At 42.0% G+C, this 22884-nt stretch overlaps 1 protein-coding gene across 1 annotated transcript in view; it reads right to left on the reverse strand.

The window, feature by feature from the left end:
- Positions 1-980: 980 nt before the first annotated feature.
- The window catches only part of LOC139411234 (quiescin Q6 sulfhydryl oxidase 2), a 63963-nt gene continuing 42059 nt past the window's right edge, over positions 981-22884 (reverse strand). Inside the window, exons 4-12 of the mRNA XM_071157257.1 lie at positions 18369-18474; positions 18056-18146; positions 17772-17917; positions 17355-17504; positions 16910-17039; positions 16675-16797; positions 6760-6910; positions 6353-6541; positions 981-6126 (exon numbers count right to left, since the gene is read on the reverse strand). Coding sequence (XP_071013358.1) covers positions 5621-6126; positions 6353-6541; positions 6760-6910; positions 16675-16797; positions 16910-17039; positions 17355-17504; positions 17772-17917; positions 18056-18146; positions 18369-18474 — 1592 coding nt within the window. The 3' untranslated portion in view covers positions 981-5620. The remainder of the gene's footprint in view (positions 6127-6352; positions 6542-6759; positions 6911-16674; positions 16798-16909; positions 17040-17354; positions 17505-17771; positions 17918-18055; positions 18147-18368; positions 18475-22884) is intronic.

Here is a 22884-nt window from a genome sequence, read left to right on the forward strand (position 1 = left end):
TGGCAAATGCCAAACATCCTGCACGGTGTTGGGCTGTAAGCACAACCCCCACCTGTGGACATCGGGCCCTCATACCACCCTCATGGAGTCTGTTTCTGACCGTTTGAGCAGACACATGCACATTTGTGGCCTGCTGGAGGTCATTTTGCAGGGCTCTGGCAGTGCTCCTCCTTGCACAAAGGCGGTGGTAGCGGTCCTGCTGCTGGGTTGTTGCCCTCCTCCACATCTCCTGATGTACTGGCCTGTCTCCTGGTAGTGCCTCCATGCTCTGGACACTACGCTGACAGACACAGCAAACCTTCTTGCCACAGCTCGCATTGATGTGCCATCCTGGATGAGCTGCACTACCTGAGCCACTTGTGTGGGTTGTAGACTCCGTCTCATGCTACCACTAGAGTGAAAGCACCGCCAGCATTCAAAAGTGACCAAAACATCAGCCAGGAAGCATAGGAACTGAGAAGTGGTCTGTGGTTATCACCTGCAGAACCACTCCTTTATTGGGGGTGTCTTGCTAATTGCCTATAATTTCCACCTGTTGTCTATTCCATTTGCACAACAGCATGTGAAATGTATTGTCAATCAGTGTTGCTTCCTAAGTGGACAGTTTGATTTCACAGAAGTGTGATTGATTTGGAGTTACATTGTGTTGTTTAAGTGTTCCCTTTATTTTTTTGAGCAGTGTAGTTGGAGTCAGCACTGCCGTCAGACACAGGCAATTCCAGCGATGAAGGCACAGGTAGATCAGGCACCAGTGCAACGAAACTATTCCTTAAATCAATCTGCTCCGAATCACTCGCAGTCAAGCCTGTCCGTTTAGCAGCATGCCGCTGTTCTCCGTCTACTTCATTACAGGATTGAGGAGAAGTAGATAGAAACAACTTCCATGGCAGGCAAGTTCGAGGTAGCACAGGCCATTTGGATAGGGACAGATGACAATGCGGGCAAACACTTACCAGTTATTGCACTATTTTGACCAATGTGATATAACCGTTTATTAATAGTTTATAATGCATTTACAAATTATTAACTGTTAATAATGGAATTATAACACCCTTCACAAATTGAACCTTATTGTAAATCAAAGGTAAACAAAAAATAACCAGGAGATGGTGAGGCAATTGTAACCTGTAACAGATTGTAAGGTGCCTATCAAGGTTGCTACAATATTAAAGATCCTGAGCATTAAAAGATTTCACGTTTTTTTTGCCGCCACCTCGTTCTATTTTTCAGCATTTCTTTGTACAGTAACTAATCACGGCCTCTCACGTTGACGATAGATTGAACTGCACTCACGCTGCCTTGACTTCAAGGTTTAAAAAAAAAGACAGACAATCGCATCCAACATTCTGTAGGGTGAATGTGAGGCAATATTACAGTCAGGCAACAGTCCTTCTCCAATCTTCTAATATTACTGTAATGTACACAAATAAAAAGCAATTTGCGTACATTTTTGTGTAAAAACACATTTCCTTTTGAGTACTCAAAGTAAATCATAACTAGAAATATTTTTAACTCGAATAGGGCATAAGGTAAAGATGAACACAACAACTATCTACTTGGGGCTGTTCCAGGAAGTAGGATTAATGAGACAGCCAGTGAACTGTACCAAATCATCTTAAATAACTTATTTTCGAGAAATATACTTGAAATTGGCACGGTATAATTGACTCGTCAAAACAACAATGCATATTCAAGTTTAGCTTAAATCAGAAAATCAAGAGTTAATTTGACTGCATATCAAAGTTAGCTGGCTTTATGGAACACTCCACCAGCGTCGTGGTTGTTTGCAGGTAGGCCTAAATGCTTGCTGCTTGCTGGACAACAACCTCTTCTCAAGTCTAAACGGGATCCTGGGACGTCACACCATTGACGTAAAAAATGTCAACAGTTAATGTAAGTGAATGTAAGGGTTAAGGTTAGGTAAGGGTAGTAGTTATGGTAGGGACGTCCCACGGATCCCTGATAGCACTAACCATTCTCAATCTGGGTTGGTCCGGGAATACGTGAATATTTACCCTGTGTTAAATTATACTTAACAGTGGTTGGGCCAGTTATTATAATGCCAGATTTTTTATTATTCAAACAAAGTACAATTTCAAATGATCTATTATCAACTCTTGAAAATAAATGAAAAAATAAGAATGCACAGAGACCAAAAATAAATGAAATAGTAAGAAATATAAATTAAATGCAGTAGAGTAAAAATTAAAATTAAAATCAATGATTTCCAGCAGCTCAAAAGTAGTATGTGACAAAACGGTTTGTGCAACTTGTCCAACACTTTTTCAACATGAAATAGCAGTGACAAGTCTTGACACATTTAAATGCATTTTCTCCACATAAGCGAGAACACACACTAGAAGTAACAAACAAATTAACACCTATTTACATAATTTGGTTTTATTTTCCAGACAATCTGACCGAGCTACATTGTGTAGCAAATTGTACAATTAATTGAGTTGCAAGTCTTCAAGTAAGCTTTGTCTATGTTTATGTGGCATAATATTATTTATTTCACAGAATTGATCAGGGAAGTCAATTTACACTTAAAATGTTCAAGTATACCACCAATCTATTGTGAATTCAAAGTTCCAATACAGTTACTTTTGGCAAAAAACAAACAAACAAAAAACATTATCAAGGACCAGCACCTGGAACAAAACATATATGTTCTATTCACAATATTGTAGAGCATTCTATTTTGAGAAGCACAAAGTCTAACTTGGTTCAGAGCTACAGTAAGTGGTTCCATTCCTACCTGCATATCACATGCATTACATTAAGTCTCAAATTAGAGGAACATTGCAGTTAGCTGAAAAACGTGCCCAATTTCAGATATAGAAACACACAACATTTCATAAAACCAGAATGCAGATTAGCAATTTTGTGACTCAATGCTATTTACTCAATCATGTCACCATCGGACAAGTTTCTATCCAATGTTTGTGTCATTTTATGCATCAAATAAATCCATTTTAAGTAGAGAAATAAGCTTTTCAAAGACAATGAACAATCATGTACGGGCAGATGAACCATCAGATCACCTTTTATTAACACAAGGGTATTTGAGTAATATTGGGTGTCAGTTTTGTTTGTGTAATGCATTATGACCTATACATTCTGAAGATAACTGGCTACTGCCCTATTTGTAGAACATTACATGACCAAAAGTATGCTCGTCGAACATCTCATTCTAAAATCATGGGCATTAATATGGAGTTGGTCCCTCCTTTGCTGCTATAACAGTCTCCACTCTTCTGGGAAGGATTTCCACTTTGTTGCCACAAAGTTGGAAGCACAGAATCATCTAGAATGTCACTGAACGCTGTATCATGAAGATTTCCCTTCATTGGAACTAAGGGGCCTAGCCCAAACCATGAAGAACAGCCCCAAGTCATTATTCCTCCCCCACCGAACTTTACAATTGGCACTATGCATTGGGGGAGGTAGCATTCTCCTGGCAACCGCCAAACCCAGATTCATCCGTCGGACTGACAGCCGGTGAAGCGCGATCCATCACTCCAGAGAACGCGTTTCCACTGCACCAGAGTCCAATGGTGGCGAGCTTTACACCACTCCAGCCGATGCTTGGCTTTGCGCATGGTGATATTAGGCTTATGTGCGGCTGCTTGGCCATGGAAACCCATTTCATGAAGCATCCGACGAACAGTTCTTGTGCTGACGTTGCTTACAGAGGCAATTTTGAACTCGGTAGTGAGTGTTGCAACCGAGGACATAAGATTTTTACAAACCTACATCACTCGGCGGTCCAGTTCTGTGTGCTTGTGTACCCTACCACTTTGCGGCTGAGCCGTTGTTCCTCTTAGACATTTCCACTTCAGAATAACAGCACTTACAGTTGACCGGGGCAGCTCCAGTAGGGCAGACATTTGATGAACTGACTTGTTGGAAAGGTGGCATCCTATGATGGTGCAACATTGAAAGTCACTGAGCTCTTCAGTAAGGCCATTCCACTGCCAATGTTTGTCTATGGAGATTACATGGCTGTGTGCTCGATTTTATACACCTGTCAGAAACAAGTGTGGATGAAATAGCCGAATCCACACATTTTAAGGGATGTCCACATACTTTTGTATATACACTACTGTTAAAAAGTTTGTCCATTAAAATAACATAAAATTGATCCGAAATATTGTAAATGAGAATTGTAGCTGGAAACGGCTGCCTAGAAGGTCAGCATCTTGGAGTCGCCTCTTCACTGTTGACGTTGAGACTGGTGTTTTGCGGGTACTATTTAATGAAGCTGCCAGTTGAGGACTCAAACTAGACACTAACGTACTTGTCCTCTTGCTTAGTTGTGCACCGTGGCCTCCCACTCCTCTTTCTATTCTAGTTAGAGACAGTTTGCACTGTTCTGTGAAGGGAGTAGTACACAGCGTTGTACGAGATCTTCAGTTTCTTGGCAATTTCTCGCATGGAATAGCCTTCATTTCTCAGAACAAGAATAGACTGACGAGTTTCAAAAGTTTTTTGTTTCTGGCCATTTTGAGCCTGTAATCGAACCCACAAATGCTGATGCTTCAGATACTCAACTAGTCTAAAGTCCAGTTTTATTGCTTTTTTAAATCAGCACAACAGTTTTCAGCTGTGCTAACAATTACAAAAGGGTTTTATAATGATCAATTAGCCCTTTAAAATGATAAACTTGGATTAGCTAATACAACGTGCCATTGGAACACAGGAGTGATGGTTGCTGATAACGGGCTTCTGTACGCCTATGTAGATATTCCATAATAACAAATAAAAAAAGCAGTTTCCAGCTACAATTAGTCATTTACAATATTATAAAATGTCGAAACTGTATTTCCAATCAATTTGATGTTATTTTAAATGGACAAAAAAAATATATTTTCTTTCAAAAACAAGGACATTTCTAAGTGACCCCAAACATTTTAACCGTAGTGTATAATAGTGTATTATACCACATACTATCTGGACTAGAATGAATGATGAAATCACGTTAAGGCCACCTAGGGTCTGGGAGAATACAGAGGTCTTCAAATGCACACCAAGTATTTGGACAACAAGCACTTGGGTAAAATAAGGCTGTACTTGCTCCTGTCTTTCTCATGGTTATGGACCGACATTAATAGGTTGTAATAAGTGATCACCTTGATACGTCTGGAAAATAATACATTGAGGTTGAAATCATAAATTCACACAGTAAGATTTTAGTAGTAGTCAATACAAATATTCCAGAGGTTCACCTTAGTCCATTAAAACATGACCAATACCGTTGAATTAGATAGAAAGATAGAAAAAACACTTGATTAATTGGACTCTGCCATGGTTTTATACTAAAAACAATTCCTTACCATCATAGCTAAGAGACATTGTATTGGGAATGAATTGTGTACAGTCAAGTCCTTCCCCCATGACAATGTTATGGGGTTCTGCTATGGGACTAAAACGGTTTTAACCAGTCGCAATTGTAAAATACTTCATCATCTGAAGACTGTTGCTTCACAGCAAATATTATACAGAACATAAACAAATAAATAAAAAATGCGACCTTCTAATCTACATTTAAAAAAGAAAACTCAATTCCAAAAAGAACCTCTTTGCTCAGTCAAATGTGCAGACCTGGACCAGTAGACTGCTATACATATGGACGATTGTAGCGGATCTTCCACCTTTTGGAGCGGACTCGGAAAAAGAAGAACATGACCATGAGAAAGACACAGGAGAAAGCGTAGAGCACAACGCACAGACTCATGTCCACACTGGAGAAGCCCAGACCCAGGAAGCTCACCCCCGGCCTGGTCTCCCTGTGGGCCCCTGTGCCCGCCTGCCCTGCTCCCTCCACGTCACTCTGCTTGGCATGGTTGGCATGGAGTAGGGAGCTCTCAGGGGCCACTGTCTTTACCTGTGTGGCTTTAATGGGCATGCTGTCAGGAGATCCGACGGCCTCCTGGTTTGGCTCATGCCGACTGCTGTACATGTGTTTGGGGGAGATGTTGGCGGCCCCGTAGTGCTGCTTGAGGAACATCAGCACCTTGTCTTCGTTCCACACGTGGATGCCATCCTGCTCCTCGTGGCAGATGGGGCAGAGGTCCGGGCTGGGCCACTGGGTCTTGGGGAAGTGAGGGTCTTCACTCATTGTTCCTACAGACAGGACACAGGGTCAATAACACAGGTATAACACCAGGTCAAGTTATTGTTGGCACCACCAGTCATTTTGACCGGCCAACTCAATTCTAAACAGACGTTGCTTACTAACCTATACCACAGTATATATCTACTATACGGATTATATACTTCTAATGACAGTATATTCTCCAGGTTAGGTTTGAGATCTCAAACGATGCCGATATAGATGTAGGTTCCCCACCTGCGAGGCGTCCATTGACCTGGTTGTGTTTCCTCCAGAGCCACAGTACCGCCTGGTCCACAGACTTCACCTGGGGCAGAGACGCCACGGCCATCTCCTCAAAGTGCTTCCCACACTCCTGGCAGCCGAAGAAGTTCACAATGTACTTGCGCATTGTCTGCAGCACTGCCTTGGGATTCTCCTCCAGGCCTGATGGGACAGAAGGGAGGTGGTCAGGGGAACGAGAGAGAAGCACAGTCGATTTCTTGACAAGGCACACATTTCATTATCAACCCACAGTTGAGATATTCATGATGGTACCAATCATGATGTTGTCATCTATTTTCAAAGGTGTGCAGTGTCGCTATGACATGGATGTTTCTTAAATACACAAGTATTTCGCTGCATGTATGTGCATGCATACATACCGGTGTTGGCCAATGCGTCGGGCCGGCTGGCCGCCTGGACAGTCAGCACATGGAACAGGGTCCACAGTGAACAGGGGTAGCCCCTCAGTCCGACTCTGCTTCCCTGGCAACCCACCCATTGCAGCTGGTCACTCAGGAACATCCCTGAAATCTGAAGGTGGTCAGGGAGAGAGTCAGAAAAACTCACTACTAAGCCACAGAGTAGATCAGGGGTGTTATGGTTCACTGGACTAAACAAAACTGGTCTGTCACAAGCTGCCAGTTTCGGTAATGCAGTTTGCAAAAAGTGGACCAAGGTTTTTCCATCTACTTCATACTGTATTATTAAGGCTGTAATGACATTTGTATTTGAACAGGACCGTCTAGTATGGGCTATCGGTTCACAGGATGTGCTATGCATGAGGTGAACCAAATTACAATTTTGAACACAATGTGCCAAATAGGAACATGGGAGAAAAAAAATTCTGCCACGGCGCATGTACTACAGCTGTCCACATTAAATTTTGAGTGACGTTACAGAACAGCAAAATCAGACATCCCAGAGTGGTAGGCTAAACCATTCCACTGGTATTCCTCCGGAGGCGCTTTCAAGTTGCTAGTCCCACATGGAGAGAAACTTGCATTCTGATAAGCCCAGTCATTGCGAAACATTTCTAAATGCAATCATGGTAAAAACACAGTTGAAAAAAAAAAAAAAAGAGGCCGCCCGTCAATTTATGGGGAGTTTCTCCCATTCTTCTCTGCAGATCGTCTCAAGCTCTATCAGGTTGGATGGGGAGTGTCGCTGCAAAGCTATTTTCAGGTCTCTCCAGAGATGTTCGATCTGGTTCAAGTCCGGGCTTTGGCTGGGCCACTCAAGGACATTCCGAGACCTGTCCTGAAGCCACTCCTGCGTTGTCTTGGCTGTGTGTTTAGGGTAATTGTCCTGTTAGAAGGTGACCCTTGACCCAGTCTGGGCTCCTGAGTGCTCTGGAGCAGGTTTTCATCAAGGATCTTTCTGTACTTTGCTCCGTTCATCTTTCTCTCGATCCTGACTAGTCTCCCAGTCCCTGCCAATGAAAAACATCCCCACAGCATGAACCTGCCACCACCATGCTTCACAGTAGGGATGGTGCTAGGCTTCCTTCAGACGTGACACTTGGCATTCAGGCCAAAGAGTTCAATCTTGGTTTCATCAGACCAGAGAATCGTGTTTCTCATGGTCCGATAGTCCTTTAGGCAAACTCAAAGCGGGCTGTCATGTGCCTTTTCCTGAGGAGTGGCTTCCTTTCTGGCCACTCTACCATAAAGGCCTGATTGGTGAAGTGCTGCAGAGATGGTTGTCCTTCTGGGGGGGGGTTCCCATCTACACAGAGGACCTGGAGTTCTGTCAGAGTGACCATTGGGTTCTTGGTCACCTCCCTGACAAAGGCCCTTCTCCCCCATTTGCTCAGTTTTGCCTTGGTGAAGTCTTGATGGTTCCAAACTTCTTCCATTTAAGAATGATGGAGGCCACTGTGTTTTTGGGGACATTCAATGCTGCAGAAATGTTCTGGTACCCTTCCCCAGATCTGTGCTTCCTCAAAATCCTGTCTCGGAGCTCTACGGACAATTCCTTCGACCTCATGGCTTGGTTTTTGCTCTGACATGCACTGTCAACTGTGGGACCTTATATAGACAGCTGTGTGCCTTTCCAAATCATGTCCAATCAATTGAATTTACCACAGGTGGACTTCAATGAAGTTGTAGAAACATCAAGGATGATAAATGGAAACAGGATGCACCCAAGCTCAATTTTGAGTCTCATAGCAAAGGGTCTGAATATTTCTGTAAATAAGGTGTTTTTAAAAATGTTGTAATACATTTGCAAAAGATAAAAATAAATATTTTTAGTGTCATTATGGGGTATTGTGTTTAGATTGATGAGATTATAATTGATTTAATCAATTTTAGAATAAGGCTGTAACGTAACAAAATGTGGAAAAGGTGAAGGGGTCTGAATACCTTCAAAATGCACGGAATCTCAACGATTTGGTTCTACCGTACCTACCTACATGTAAGACTCTGTCTTTACCTTCAAGTCTTTGATGATTGAGTGTAGTCTGGCCCCACGGTGTGAAGGCAAACGGCAAGGCACTGGAGTGACAAACCACCCTTGCTGTCTCTGCCTGGCCAGCTACCCTATCTTCACTGGGCTCTGCTGCCTCTGACCCTATTATCGGGGCTGAGTCACTGGCTTGATGGTGCTCCTATTCCATCCAGCCTTCCTTCCTTTCCTCGAGCTTGTGCGGTGGGGAAATCTTTGTGGGCTATACTCAGCCATGTCTCAGGGTTGTAAGTTAGTGGCCAGTTGATTTCCCTTTAGTGGTGTGGGGGCTGTGCTCTGCCAAAGTGTTATATCCTGCCTGGTTGTCCCTGTCTGGGGGTAACTTTGGTCTGGGCCACAGTTTCCCCGACCCCCCCCCCCCGTCTCAGTATCCTGTATCTATACTACAATAGTCTATGTTCCCGGGGGGCTAGGGTCAGTCTGTCATATCTGGTGTAATTCTCCGGTCTTATTTGGTGTCCTGTGTGATCCCAGATATGCTTCCTCCTAATTCTCCCAACTCTCTCTCCCCTACCGGAGGACTTGAACCCTCTGATCATGTCTCTGGACTACCTGGCAGTCCCCGTCCCTAGTCCATGTGGTCGTGCTGCTGACCCAGTTTCTGCTGTTCTGCCTGCATCTATGGAACCCTGACCTGTTCACCAGACCCCCCCCCCCCCCAACCCCCTCCCCCACACATGCTGTCTCAACATGACAGCATGTGATTACTATTTGAACATTCTATTTGACTCTTCTATGAACTTTTGAAAAACAATCTGGCTTTAATGGCCATATACTCAATCTCTACCTGGCACAGTCAGAAGAGGACTGGCCACTCCTTAGAGCCTGGATGCTCTCTAGGTTTCGTCCTAGGTTCCTGCATTTCTAGGGAGTGTTTCCTAGCCACCGTGCATTCTACATCTGCATTGCTTGCTGTCTGGGGTGTTAGGCTCGGTTTCTGTATAAAACACTTTGTGACAACTTCTGTTGTAAAAAGGGCTCTATAAATTCAATAGATTGATTGATTAAATTATTGAAACGGGGAGCCAGATACTTTCATAGCAGGAATCAACAATTACTGTTGACCAAATTATGGTTTTAGAATAAATCTACAGGAAACATGCAAAACCACAGAAAATTACTGACATAAACAAAATGCGTCAATAAGAGGGAGGCAATGCAATGTCTGTCAGTAATTTTCTGTTGATCGTCCCAGCTCTACTTTGAGGCCTGATACAGTAGCCTATAGGCTTGGGCTGTATACCGTACAGTGCATTCGGAAAGTATTCAGACACATTCCCGTTTTCCACATTTTGTTACGTTACAGCCTTATTATAAAATGTATTAAATTAAAGCTTTTCATAATCTACAACCAATACCCAATTATGACAAAGCGAAAACAGGCCTTAGAAATTGTTGCAAAAGTATAAAAAATAAAGAAAACAAATACCTTCGACCCTTTGCTACAAGACTCGAAATTGAGCTCAGGTGCATCCTATTTCCATTGATCATCCTTGAGATGTGGAGTCCACCTGTTGTAAATTCAATTGATTGGACATTATTTGGAAAGGCACACACCTGTCCATATAAGGACAGGATTACGTCGAGGCACAGATCTGGGGAAGGGTACCAAACATTGAAGGTCCCCAAGAACACAGTGGCCTCCATCATTCTTACATGGAAGAAGTTTGGAACCACCAAAACTCTTCCTAGAGCTGGCCGTACGGCCAAACAGAGCAATTGGGGTAAAAGGGCCTTGGTCAGGGAGATAGCCAAGAACCTGATGGTCACTGACAGAGCTCCAGAGGTCCTCTGTGGAGATAGGAGAACCTTTCAGAAGGACAACCATCTCTGCAGCACTCCACTAATCAGTCATTTATGGTAGTTTATAGACGGAAGCCACTCCTCAGTAAAAGGCACATGACAGCCCGCTTAGAGTTTGCCAAAAGGCACCTGAAGGACTCTCAGACCATGAGAAACAAGATTATCTGGTCTGATGAAAGAGTCACGTCTGGAGGAAACCGGTCACGATCCCTACGGTGAAGTATGGTGGTGGCAGCATCATGCTGTGGGGATGTTTTTCAGAGGCCGGCACTGGGAGACTAGTCAGGATAGAGGGAAAGATGAATGGCGCAAAGTACAGAAAGATCATTGATAAAAACCTTCTCCAGAATGCTCAGGACCTCTGGATGGGGCGATGGTTCACCTTCCAACAGGACAATGACCCAAAGCACACATCCAAGACAATGCAGGAGTGGCTTTGGGACACGTCTCTGAATGTCCTCGAGTGGCCCTGCCAGAGCCCGGACCTGAACCCAATAGAACATCTCTGGAGAGACCTGAAAACAGCTGTGCAGTGACGCTCCCCATCCAACCAGACAGAGCTTGAGAGGATCTACAGAGAAGAATGGGAGAAACTCCCCAAATACAGGAGTGCCAAGCTTGTAGCGTCGTATCCAAGAAGACTCAAAGCTGTAATCGCTGTCAAAGGTGCTTCAACAAAGTACTGAGTAAAGTGTCTGAATACTAATGTAAATGTATATTTCAGTTTATTTTTGATAAATTTGCAAAAACGTATTGTGTGTTGGTTAGAATAAGGCTGCAACGTAACAAAATATGGAAAAAGTCAAGGGGTCTGAATACTATCCAAATGTACTGTTTCAATACCGTTGAAATATTTTCATAAATTTAAATATTTATAAATACCTGCAGTCAACTTGCACAATACGTTAGGAGATAAAGAACATTGTTTTCTTCACAACATTGTTTACCTGTCACATTATTATGAAACTTACGGTAGTCCCCAGTTACGTTGGGTCTGTTTACAAGCACACAACAAGAGACAGGAGCCTTGTGAGTCACTTACTGTTGTGCAGCATGCACCAGGTGATCGAATTACAGTATGGAATTCACAACTAAATGTTTGCCAGCTAGATATCTTCTAACTATTAAGTTTACTGTCTAAAATGTGCCAAATGCTCTGCAGTTGTGCATTTGGTTTGCTAATTTAGTAGCTAGTTAGCTTAGTGGTTAGATTCTTCCGTAATCAAGCCTTTGCTTGATAACAGCAGAGAATCCCCTCCTGGATCAAGAGCCTTGCTGGCTAATATTTGTTTAGTGTGTGCAACAAACTGCAAGTAGCATTTGCGTTACTTGTATAGTTTACGTGAAACTGTACAATATGTTCGGAATGCGCTCGTTAGCATTTAGTTATCATTCTCTATGGGATTTTACATGAGGTTGTTACCATTGCTAATTTGAAAAATTGTCCCTCCATTTGGACTGAAACCCCCCCCGCAGAACAGTGGCCCAAGAACAGAGGTACATACCAAACCATTGATTTAGTGAACGGTTACACCCCTACTAATTTTGTGGCGGCCTACAAGAACCTGTCGGATGTTGCGACCATTTGTTGAAGAAAAAAAAAAACATTTAATGAAAATGTGTTTTTGAGGAAATAAAGTTTTGGATACGTTAAACCCCCTGTACTTTATTGTAATGAAAACGTATTGTATGATTATTGAAAGTAAATAGTTTCTTTTTTTTCTTATTTTTTTACATGTTAGCTAGCATGTACAATGTGAAAACGTTAGCTCAAACCTGCAGCTGACTTGGCCCATTCAAGATAACATGCTACAGATCAATGAAATCAGGCTCGTTTATAAACAAAATAATTAGTAATGTAGTAGTATAAAGTTGTCATTTACAATCAACATTGTAGTTAGAAATACAAGTGGCTCAGACTTTCATTTTGTCAACAAGTAGCCATTTGCAGGAGCTAACGTTAATCGATTCATAAAAGAGGTTCCCCACTTACCGATGTTGCTTGATCAGTGACATGAAAAGTGATCAAAATATATTAACAGTATTGCAGTAATTTCACCAGTTCAGATTATTTAGATTTTAGTATATTGATTGCTTTGCTACCTATCCTAAACTTGCTAAAAATCGAGAGTCATCGTGCTGTCCTTCATTATAAAAATGAGCCCTGGACACTTACCTTCACTCCCCTCAAAGATATTAAAGCACTGGAAAGGTGTAGATGAGAGCATGATTACATTTGTTTTGATCAGTCATGTACATTTAAGTGCTAAAAACATTTTGGCACACTATTTAAAAAGACGATTGAGAACAAGCTATAGGATGAAAAATACTGGCATTTTGGCGCAGGAAAAGCCAACGAGCACTAGCTAATGCTACCTAGCAAAAACACACATATATATATTTTTTTACAAATCGATTCCTGGAGATAAAGTATCAACAGAATATCGTCCAAAATAATATTGCGATATGTAACTATTGATTGTTAACCTAGCTTGTGTGTAGAGTGCACCATTGAGCTTGTGTCTAACCGCTGGTCACCCTGCCTTCACCCGTATATTTTGGGGAAAAGACTGCTGGTTATCCGCATAACACTGATCTTCAACAAATCACAGAATGGCCCGTCTTCGCCAAAGTACGTGAGGTCACATGATATCACAAAATAGCTAGCATTATTGAAACTATCTGCTTAAGGTGGGGTTTTACCAAGTGTTTTTTCTCTTAAGTTTATGCTTTGGCTACAACTACAAGTTGATAATGTATGTGATATCAACAGAGAAGTATATTTTCTGGGTGATTTAAATATTAACTGGCTCTCATAAAGCTGCCCACTCAAGAAAAAACTTCAAACTGTAACCAATGTCTGCAACCTGGTTGAGGTTGTCAGTCAACCTACTAGGGTATTTACAAACAGCACAGGAATGAAATCATCAACATGTATTTTTCACATCTTTACTAATGCTGCATACAGTTGCTTTAAAGCAGTATCCAAATCCATAGGATGTAGTGATCAAAATATAGTAGCCATATAAAGGAAAATTTCAGTTCCAAAGTCTGGGCAAAATAGTGTATAAGAGGTCATACAATAAGTTTTGTAGGGATTCATATGTTGATTATGTAAAGAATATTTGCTGGTCTGTGGTGTGTAATGAGGAAGCAACGAGACGCTGCACTTGACACTTGTGAAATTGCTTATTCCAGTTACTAATAAGTATGCACCCATTAAGAAAATGATTGTAAAAACTGTAAATCCCCTTGGATTGATGAGGAATTGAAAAATAGTATGATTGAGAGGAAGGAGGCAAAAGGTAAGGCAAATAAGTCTGGCAGCCCAACTGCACATTGAGAAATCATGTGACTAAACCAAAATAAATACTATGAAACAAAAATAAATCAAAAGTAAAGAGCTTTGGAGCACATTAAATTACATTTTTGGAAAAAGGGTAACTCGGCTCCATCATCACAAAACCCACTGATATTGCCAACTACTTTATTCATTGGCAAAATAAGCAAACTTATGTATGAAATGCCAGCAACAAAACGCTGACACTATACATTCAAGTATATCTGACCAAATTATACTTTTGAATTCCGTAAAGTCAGTGTGGAAGAGGTGAAAAAAATTATTGTTGTCTATCAACAATGACAAGCCGCCAGGGTCTGACAATCTGAATGCAAAATTACTGAGGATAATAAGCGGACGATATTGCCACATCTTCAATTTAAGCCTACTATAAAAGTGTGTGCCCTCAGGCCTGGTTGGAAGCCAAAGTCATTCCGGTACCCAAGAAAAGTAAAGCCCCTTTTACTGGCTCAAATAGCCGACAAATCAGCCTGTTACCAACCCTTAATAAACGTCTGGGAAAAAAATGGTGTTTGACCAGATACCATGCTATTCACAGTAAACAAATATACAGACTTTCACCACGCTTACAGGGAAGGTCACTCAACAAGCATAGCACTTACACAAATGACTGATGATTGGCTCAGAGAAATTGATGATAAAATTATTGTGGGGGCTGTCCTGTTAGACTTCAGTGTAGCATTTAACATTATCAATCATAATGTGCTGCTGGAAAAACTTGTGTGTTATGGCTTTACACCCCCTGCTATAATGTGGATAAAGAATTACTTGTCTAATAGAACAGGGTGTTCTTTAATGGAAGCCTCAAACATAATCCAGGTATAATCAGGAATTCCCCAGGGTAGCTGTTTAGGCCCATTACTTTTTTCAGTCTTTACTAATGACACGCCACTGGCCTTGAGTAAAGCCAGTGTGTATGTGGATGTCAACACTATACACGTCAGCTACTACAGTAACTGAAATGACTGCAACACTTAACAAAGAGCTGTAGTTAGTTTCGGAATGGGTAGCAAAGGAATAAGTTAGTCCTAAATATTTCCAAAACCAAAAGCAATGAATACATTGCTTTTAGTTTTGGAAATATTTAAAGAACACCCTCTCAAATCATTCACTAAACCCTAAACCTCAACTACATCTCCTAATGAATAATGTGGAAATTAACCCTGGATTGTAAACTGTCATGGTCAAAACATATTGATACAACAGTAGCAAAGAAGTCTGTACATAAGAGAAGTCTGTCCATAATAAAGCGCTGCTCTGCCTTAACAACACTATCAACACTATCAACAAGGCAGGTCCTACAGGCCCTAGTTTTGTCCCACCTACTGTTCAGTAGTGTGGTCAGGTGCCACCAATAAATACTTTTTTTTTGTTGCAGTTGGCTCAGAATAGGGCAGCACGGCTGGCCCTTAAAAGTACAGAGAGCTAACATTAATGACATGCATGTCAATCTCTCATGGCTCAAAGTGGAAGAGAGATAGACTTCACTAATTGTTTTTGTAAGGGGTGTAAGCTGAATGTACCGAGCTGTCTGTTTAAAATACTTGCACATACAGACACCCATGCATACCCCACGAGACATGCCACCAGAGCAGAAAAGGCTATGGAAGTCACACAGTACTACATAGAGCCATGACTACATGGAACTATTCCACATCAGGTAACTGATGCAAGCAGTAGAATCAGATATAACATTAAAAAAAAGAAGGTAATAATACACCTTATGGAACAACAGGGACTGTGAAGAGAACCACAAAGGTACAGACACATGCATGCATTGTGATATTGTTGCATTGTGATATTACATTTTATATTGCAGATATGTAGTGGTGTTTCTGTATAGCAGTGGTAAATGACGAGTCAACAGCCTGATTTGGGTATGAGTTGACAGAATATGACTATTTCGAAATGCTTTTATTTTTGGCTAATAAGAATTTAATCTCAGCCACCAATTTCAATGGCTTGGTGGCACGAGTGGCCAGCGCAAATTTTTCTTCATGTCTGTCCCTGCTATACAGAAACACTTTGTTTACAAACGATGGAGTAAAACGTTAACACATTTTTGTGGTCGTTTTGGGCTCCCGAGTGGCACAGCGGTCTAAGGCACTGCATCTCAGTGCTAGAGGCATCACTACAGACCCTGGTTCGATTCCAGGCTGTATCACAACCGGCAGCGATTGTGAGTCCCATAGGGCGGCACACAATTGGCCCAGTGTCGTTAGGGTTTGGCCGGGGTAGGCCGTCATTGTAAATAAGAATTTGTTCTTAACTGACTTGCCTAGTTAAATAAATAAAATAAAACCGAACAAGAACCAAAAATCAAGGGACAAACTGAAAGTGTTGTGAACCGTTTGTTACATCAGTTGTTTAAAAGGATAGTTTAACTAATTTGACTTTCTTAGGCTGTGGTTGTTTCCTCTAAACTGTTTCTAAATTTGATTACTGGTTACTTAGAAATGTTAAGAATAATCTGGCTAGCATTTTTGGTAAAAGTACCAATGCTAGTGGAAATGGATCGTTTCCATTAGAAATGCACACCCCTTCTGCAAAAAAGGACACCCTCCCCCACTTTACCAACTATTCCTGAATGGCCCTTTAAACTATGCCAAAAAGCTATTTTATTTGAGCACTTGATAATGAAATATAACACAAATGCCTTCCTTACTCGCATCTTGTTGTTGACCAAGTCGAGGATGGCATCAAAGGGGATTTTCTCCAGGGGAAGACTGACCAGCCATTCCAGAAGAGTCTCTAAGAGTTTTACCACAGACTGGCGACCGGGGAAGAGCTGGGATTCAAGAATCAAAGAAAAGATAAATGTTACTTCTCTAATAGAAACAAGAGGGTAAATATTGTTTACTTGTTTGTGCGGACCCACAACAGCCTTAGGGCACTTATACCTTAGCAACCACTGTCACAAAGTCTTTGAAGGTCTTGAGCTCTTCTCCCTCCAGGGTTTGGTGGGTAGCCAGCTCTACTCTCAGCAGGTAGTGCAACCCTGACTCAAGGTCCGCCATGTACACCTTGGACCTGGAGAAAATCAGGGAGACAGGTAGCCTAGCGGTTAAAAGCATGGACCAGTAACCGAAAGGTCTCTGGTTTGAATCCCCGAGCAGACTAGGTGAAAAATCTGTTGATTTGCCCTTGAGCAAGGCACTTAACCCTACTTGCACCTGTAAGTTGCTCTGGATAAGAGCGTCTGCTAAAATGACAAAACTTTTAAAATCAGTGATGGGGCCTCGAATCAGACATGGTGACACACAAAGAACGCACGTGCGCACCCACACATACCCACTGGTATCGTCTTCATGCATATATAAGATACTGTGTTAGCATCAGACTCACTTCTCAAAGTCCTTCAAGGCCTCAGCCGTCCCGGGACCTCGTGGCCCCTCCAGTAGGGGCTCCTGGGGTGCTCCAGAGGTGCTTAGCTTTCTGTGGACCCCTAAGAGAAGCTTGAGGAACGAGGAGAAGAAGAAGCGCAGTCTTTTCTGCCTGGTGATACAGAAATATCAGAGCAACATTTAAAATGCGTGGATTTATAAAACAGACTACATAAAGAAGTCAAACATTTCACTGACAATTGGGATGAAATATATATATATATATATAAAATAATAATAACAACAATGCTATATTCTGTTCACATACAACCCACTAAGAGGGGATGCTATGCCAACTACAACAACACATTTGTTGAGTCTCCAACATTTGAAATCAGAACTCCTGGGGAAGTAAATATAGTAGAGGTTGCCAACTTACACATGCAGAATGGCATGTGTTCCATTAGGGTGGAGAAGGTATGCTGAGGGGAAAGAGTTGATGCCAAGCTTCTCTGTGAGGCTCCTTTCTGAACTCAATGCCCTCTTCACTGTTAGCCCCTGATACATCATCAGGTCCAAGATAACCTATAGAACAGTTACATTATATATATTTAAACCCCCCTATAAAGCAGCATTTAAGTTAAATTACTTTGTTGTTTTGAAGTCTGATAGTATAAGAATGCCATGAAAGGTTTAATTCAGTTTAATTTGAAATCATCATACCTCTCTGCCAACATAGGAGTCCTCGTTCTCAACAATGACAGCTGTGTATTGGTTGGATTTCTGACCAATCAAAGGCAATATATCTGCAGAGCTGAAAAGAGGAAATGAGACACACTCGATTTAATATGATAATCACCTGTATTGTGTGCCACTCACTTTTCATTGAGCGATTCAAAAATCAACCTGACAGTGGCCCATATTAGCAGACATAAGGCAGTGTAAAAGGACAGAGGTTATTTAGAAAACCATGGATTTGGCTAATTGGTCTGGTCGCAAGACTGTGTTGAAGGCCAAGGTGTGCCACTGGACAAACCTGTAAGGCTCAAGTGGAGGGCAGCTGACAGGCCAGTCCTGTCTTGTGTGGTTCTGGAGGAAGTTGACCATCAGCTGTCGCACTGTCTGTAGCTCCCTATCTGCACCTAGGGAGAGAGATGAGAAATGAGCATGGCGATATTGATAAAAACCCATATCTCGATAAATTGACCCATAAATATATTAATCCACAATCTGCTCTGGATAAATCCAGTCCTCCTGGACTGTCTTAACAAAATGAAACCAAAATATTTAGACTGACTTCATCCAGTGTCCAGAAAAATGTATTTGCACTATATAAAATATATCATTAATTATGCGCCTATAGCCTAATATTTCTGACAATTTTATACAAAAAAACTATTCGATTTTAGTCTACCGTCAACTGATAAAAGGTTGATTGTGATATGATTAAGGGAAAACAATTACCCTGAGGATGTGGTGCCTGGCCTTAAGATATGAGAAATAAATGACATGCTCACAGAAATGTGTGACTCTCCCCTCTGTAACTAAAACAATCATAGTTGCTTTGAAAACTATTTTACAGCAATTGCATTTTGAGCAACGGCCATATGCTTGTGCTTCTCAGAATGCATCTCTCCCTGCTTTGTGGGCACAGTGGGGAGAGGGAGGGAGAGTGGCACGCTCACACAGCAGCTGCTAGTGAAACGGGGACAGCCAGTTACTTTCATAGCAGGAATCAACATAACGAACAGACATTACTGTTGAGATGCATTGTTTTACAACAATCTTCATTTTCAGGTTTAATGTCCCAGCTCTAGATGAGAGGTTGACATCTGCACACACTCTGGTCCTTTATACACGAGAGAACACAGTAGGCAGGGCTGTGAAGGTCATGGAATTCTTTGGATGACGGTAATTGGCCAGCCATATGACCGCGGTCACCGTAATAACCGTTCAAAATAAATAAATACATAAATAAATAAATAAATACATACACACACACTCTACATGACCATAAGTATGTGGACAAACTATCAAATTTGTAGATTTGGCTATTTCAGCCACACCCGTTGCTGACAGGTGTATACAATCAAGCACACCGCCATGCAATCTCCATAGACAAACATTGACAGTAGAAAGCTCTTACTGAAGAGCTCAGTGACTTTCAACATGGCACCATCATAGGATGCCACCTTTCCAATAAGTCAGTTCGTCAAATTTCTGTCCTGCTAGAGCTGCCCCGGACAACTGTAAGTGCTGTTATTATGAAGTGAAAAACTCTATGAGCAACAACGGCTCAGCCGCAAAGTGGTAGGCCACACAAGCTCACATAACGTAACCACCGAGTGCTAAAGCGCATAAAAAGAGTCTCTGGAAACAACGTCACCACATGGGTTTCCATGGCCGAGCAGCCGCACACAAGCCCTAAGATTACCATGCGCAATGCCAAGCGTCAGCTGGAGTGCTGTAAAGCTCACTGCCATTGGACTCTGAAGCAGTGGAAACGGGCTCTCAAGAGTGATGAATCATGTTTTACCATCTTGCAGTTGAACGGCTGAATCTGGGTTTGGCGGATGCCAGGAGAACGCTACCTGCTTGAATACATAGTGCCGACTGTAAAGTTTGGTGGAGGAGGAATAATGGTCTGGGGATGTTTTTCATGGTCAGGATAGGCTCCTTAGTTCTAGTGAAGGGAAATCTTAATGTTACAGCATACAATGACAGTCTAGATGGTTCTGTGCTTCCAACTTTGTGGCAACAGTTTGGGAAAGGCACTTTCCGATTTCAAGTTGCTTGAAAAGGTATGAGCTCTGCTTTGTCTTTTGCGCAGCTGTACACACTTTAGTCATTCACAATTTGACAAGCACTTTATAATGTCTTGAATTTCTCCGCGGCATCCCATTTGTGCGGCCATAATGCACCCTAAAAAAATCCATGCCTTTCGCGACCAGTGGCCGTTGTGCCCTTCTCCTTGAGTGCTGCGCGCTCTGAAGCACCTCTCCCCCACATGGCTCTCTCTCACGTGATTGGGTATTTCTCAAAGGCTACAAGTGAAGACAGACACATCGGGGACGCAACTGCACGCTTCCTTATCCAATTCCGATTGCATTTTGAAGATAGAGGACTGTCCACTTTTACTTTTCGTCAGCCAACAAGATGAGTAGGCCGAACGAACAGCAAAAGCCTCCAGCCTATCTCAATATATTATCCACCATAGTACAAAAGTTGACCTATTCTATTCTTGGCTAGAAACAAATACACCAGTCTGTGACTGTTTTGGGATGCGATAGAACCCCCCCAGACCACTCTTGTTTACGCTGCTACTACTCTGTTTATCATATATGCATCGTCACTTTAACTATACATTCATGTACATACTACCTCAATTGGGCCGACCAACCAGTGCTCCTGCACAGTGGCTAACCGGGCTATCTGCATTGTGTCCCGCCAACCCCTCTTTTACGCTACTGCTACTCTCTGTTCATCATATATGCATAGTCACTTTAACCATATCTACATGTACATACTACCTCAATCAGCCCGACTAACCGGTGTCTGTATGTAGCCTCACTACTTTTATAGCCTACTGTATAAAGCCTGTCTTTTTACTGTTGTTTTATTTCTTTACCTACCTATTGTTCACCAAATACATTCTTTGCACTATTGGTTAGAGCCTGTAAGTAAGCATTTCACTGTAAGGTTGTATTCAGCGCACGTGACAAACTTTGATTTGAAATACCATTATCAAAAGTGACCTCAAATGCGATAATGCATGTAATGCTTTTATTATATGCCAGTTAGGCTCTACACCCATCGTAAAGCAGATTAATTTGCTTAATTTGAAGAAGTTATTTGGCCACTTTAGTTGTGATACAAACCTCATTAAAACATATACGCCTATAGGCAGGCCTACATGAGGTGTGCAACTATGATTAAAAAAAGTCGTTGTTTCTTGCCTTACGCTGGGCATCATTCACAAGTGACAAAACATAATTCACAAGTGATAAGCTAATATTGTCACCCATCAGACTACTCTTGATTTAATCTGGTCTTTATATAAACTTTGTTTTGATTTAGAATGGACCATTATCATGCACCCGTCTCGAAACAGGGGCAATGGGAAAAAATACATGTCATCTATGCACTTAAATGGAGGACACTTTTTCTGTCGTTAAATGTCATGCCAGCCAGGTGGGCTATACTCCTGTTGTAAAGACAAGCAATGTGCTTAACATTAGGAAAGTCATGAAATTAATATAGTAGGCCTAGCCAATAGAAAGCTGATTGGATCCTGTCGTGGAAATTTAGTACTGAGAAATACTTAATTTCTTCAAACAATCATACTTATTTAATATTGCAATAATGAAACCGTCAGCCCAACAGTCTTGACTGTTCGGCAGAGAGCCTAACTAATAATGAAAAAACAGATATATAGGACGACTAAAATGCTTTGTCATGCAGATCAAGGGGCATCATAAGCCACACTGGACTTATCCTGTCTTGATCTGTACCTGGCATTGTCTTAACCCCGACCCTGGCCTAATTTACCAGATGCCAGGATGTCTAAGAACCATTGAGGCCTTTGTTCTACTCCTCTCTACCAGCAGTAGGTTTTTATCATCAAGTCATTCAATTGTCAGCTCAAACCACACAGGCCCAACTCGAACCACAGACACAGATGAGAGTACTCATCAACCCTTCTAAACTTGTAATTTTCTGTCACAATGCTTCTCTTTTTAAGAGGCCATCACTGTTTTCTTGCGCAATTGACTAGCCTAAAGAAATGTTGTGCAACATGAGCTCATGGACTCTCATGAAGTGTTTGAATCGGTTTGATTATATTTGCATTGATGTCAGTGATTAGAGGGATAATAGAGTGCTGAGTACCAGGCAGTTAGCAAGTTTGGTAGGCTACTAATGACCATCAGCAGCATCAGAACTTGAGCTCCCAAATGGCACAGTGGTCTAAGGCTCTGTCAGTGCTAGAGGCGTCACCACAGATCCTGGTTCAATTCCCAACCGGCCATGATTGTGAGTCCCATAGGGCGGCAGAGAATTTGCCACTTGGCCACGGAATTCAATTGGTTTCATGAGACCAGTGAATCTTGTTTCTCATGGTCTGAGAGTCTTTTGGCAAACTCTAAGCCACGTGCCTTTTACTGAGGAGTGGCTTCTGTCTGGCCACTCTACCATAAAGGCCTGATTGGCGGAGCGCTGCAGAGATGGTTGTCCTTCTGGAAGGTTCTCCCATTTCCATTTTTCTGGCGCTCTGTCAGAGTGACCATCAGATTCTTGGTCACCTCCCTTATCAGTGCCCTTCTCACCCGATTGGTTCCAAACTCCTTCCATTTAAGAATGATGGAGGCCATTGTTCTTGGGGACCTTCTATGCTGCAGAAATGTTTTTGTACCCTTCCTCAGATCTGTGCCTCGACCCAATCTTGTCACAGAGCTCTACGGAAAATTACTTCGACCTCATGGTCATCATCAACAGGATGCACCTGAGCGCAATTTTGAGTCTCTGAATACCTATGTAAAAACATTTTACGCTTT

This window comes from Oncorhynchus clarkii, chromosome 6 (assembly GCF_045791955.1).
Source record: "Oncorhynchus clarkii lewisi isolate Uvic-CL-2024 chromosome 6, UVic_Ocla_1.0, whole genome shotgun sequence".
In the NCBI taxonomy this organism is placed as follows: domain Eukaryota; kingdom Metazoa; phylum Chordata; class Actinopteri; order Salmoniformes; family Salmonidae; genus Oncorhynchus; species Oncorhynchus clarkii.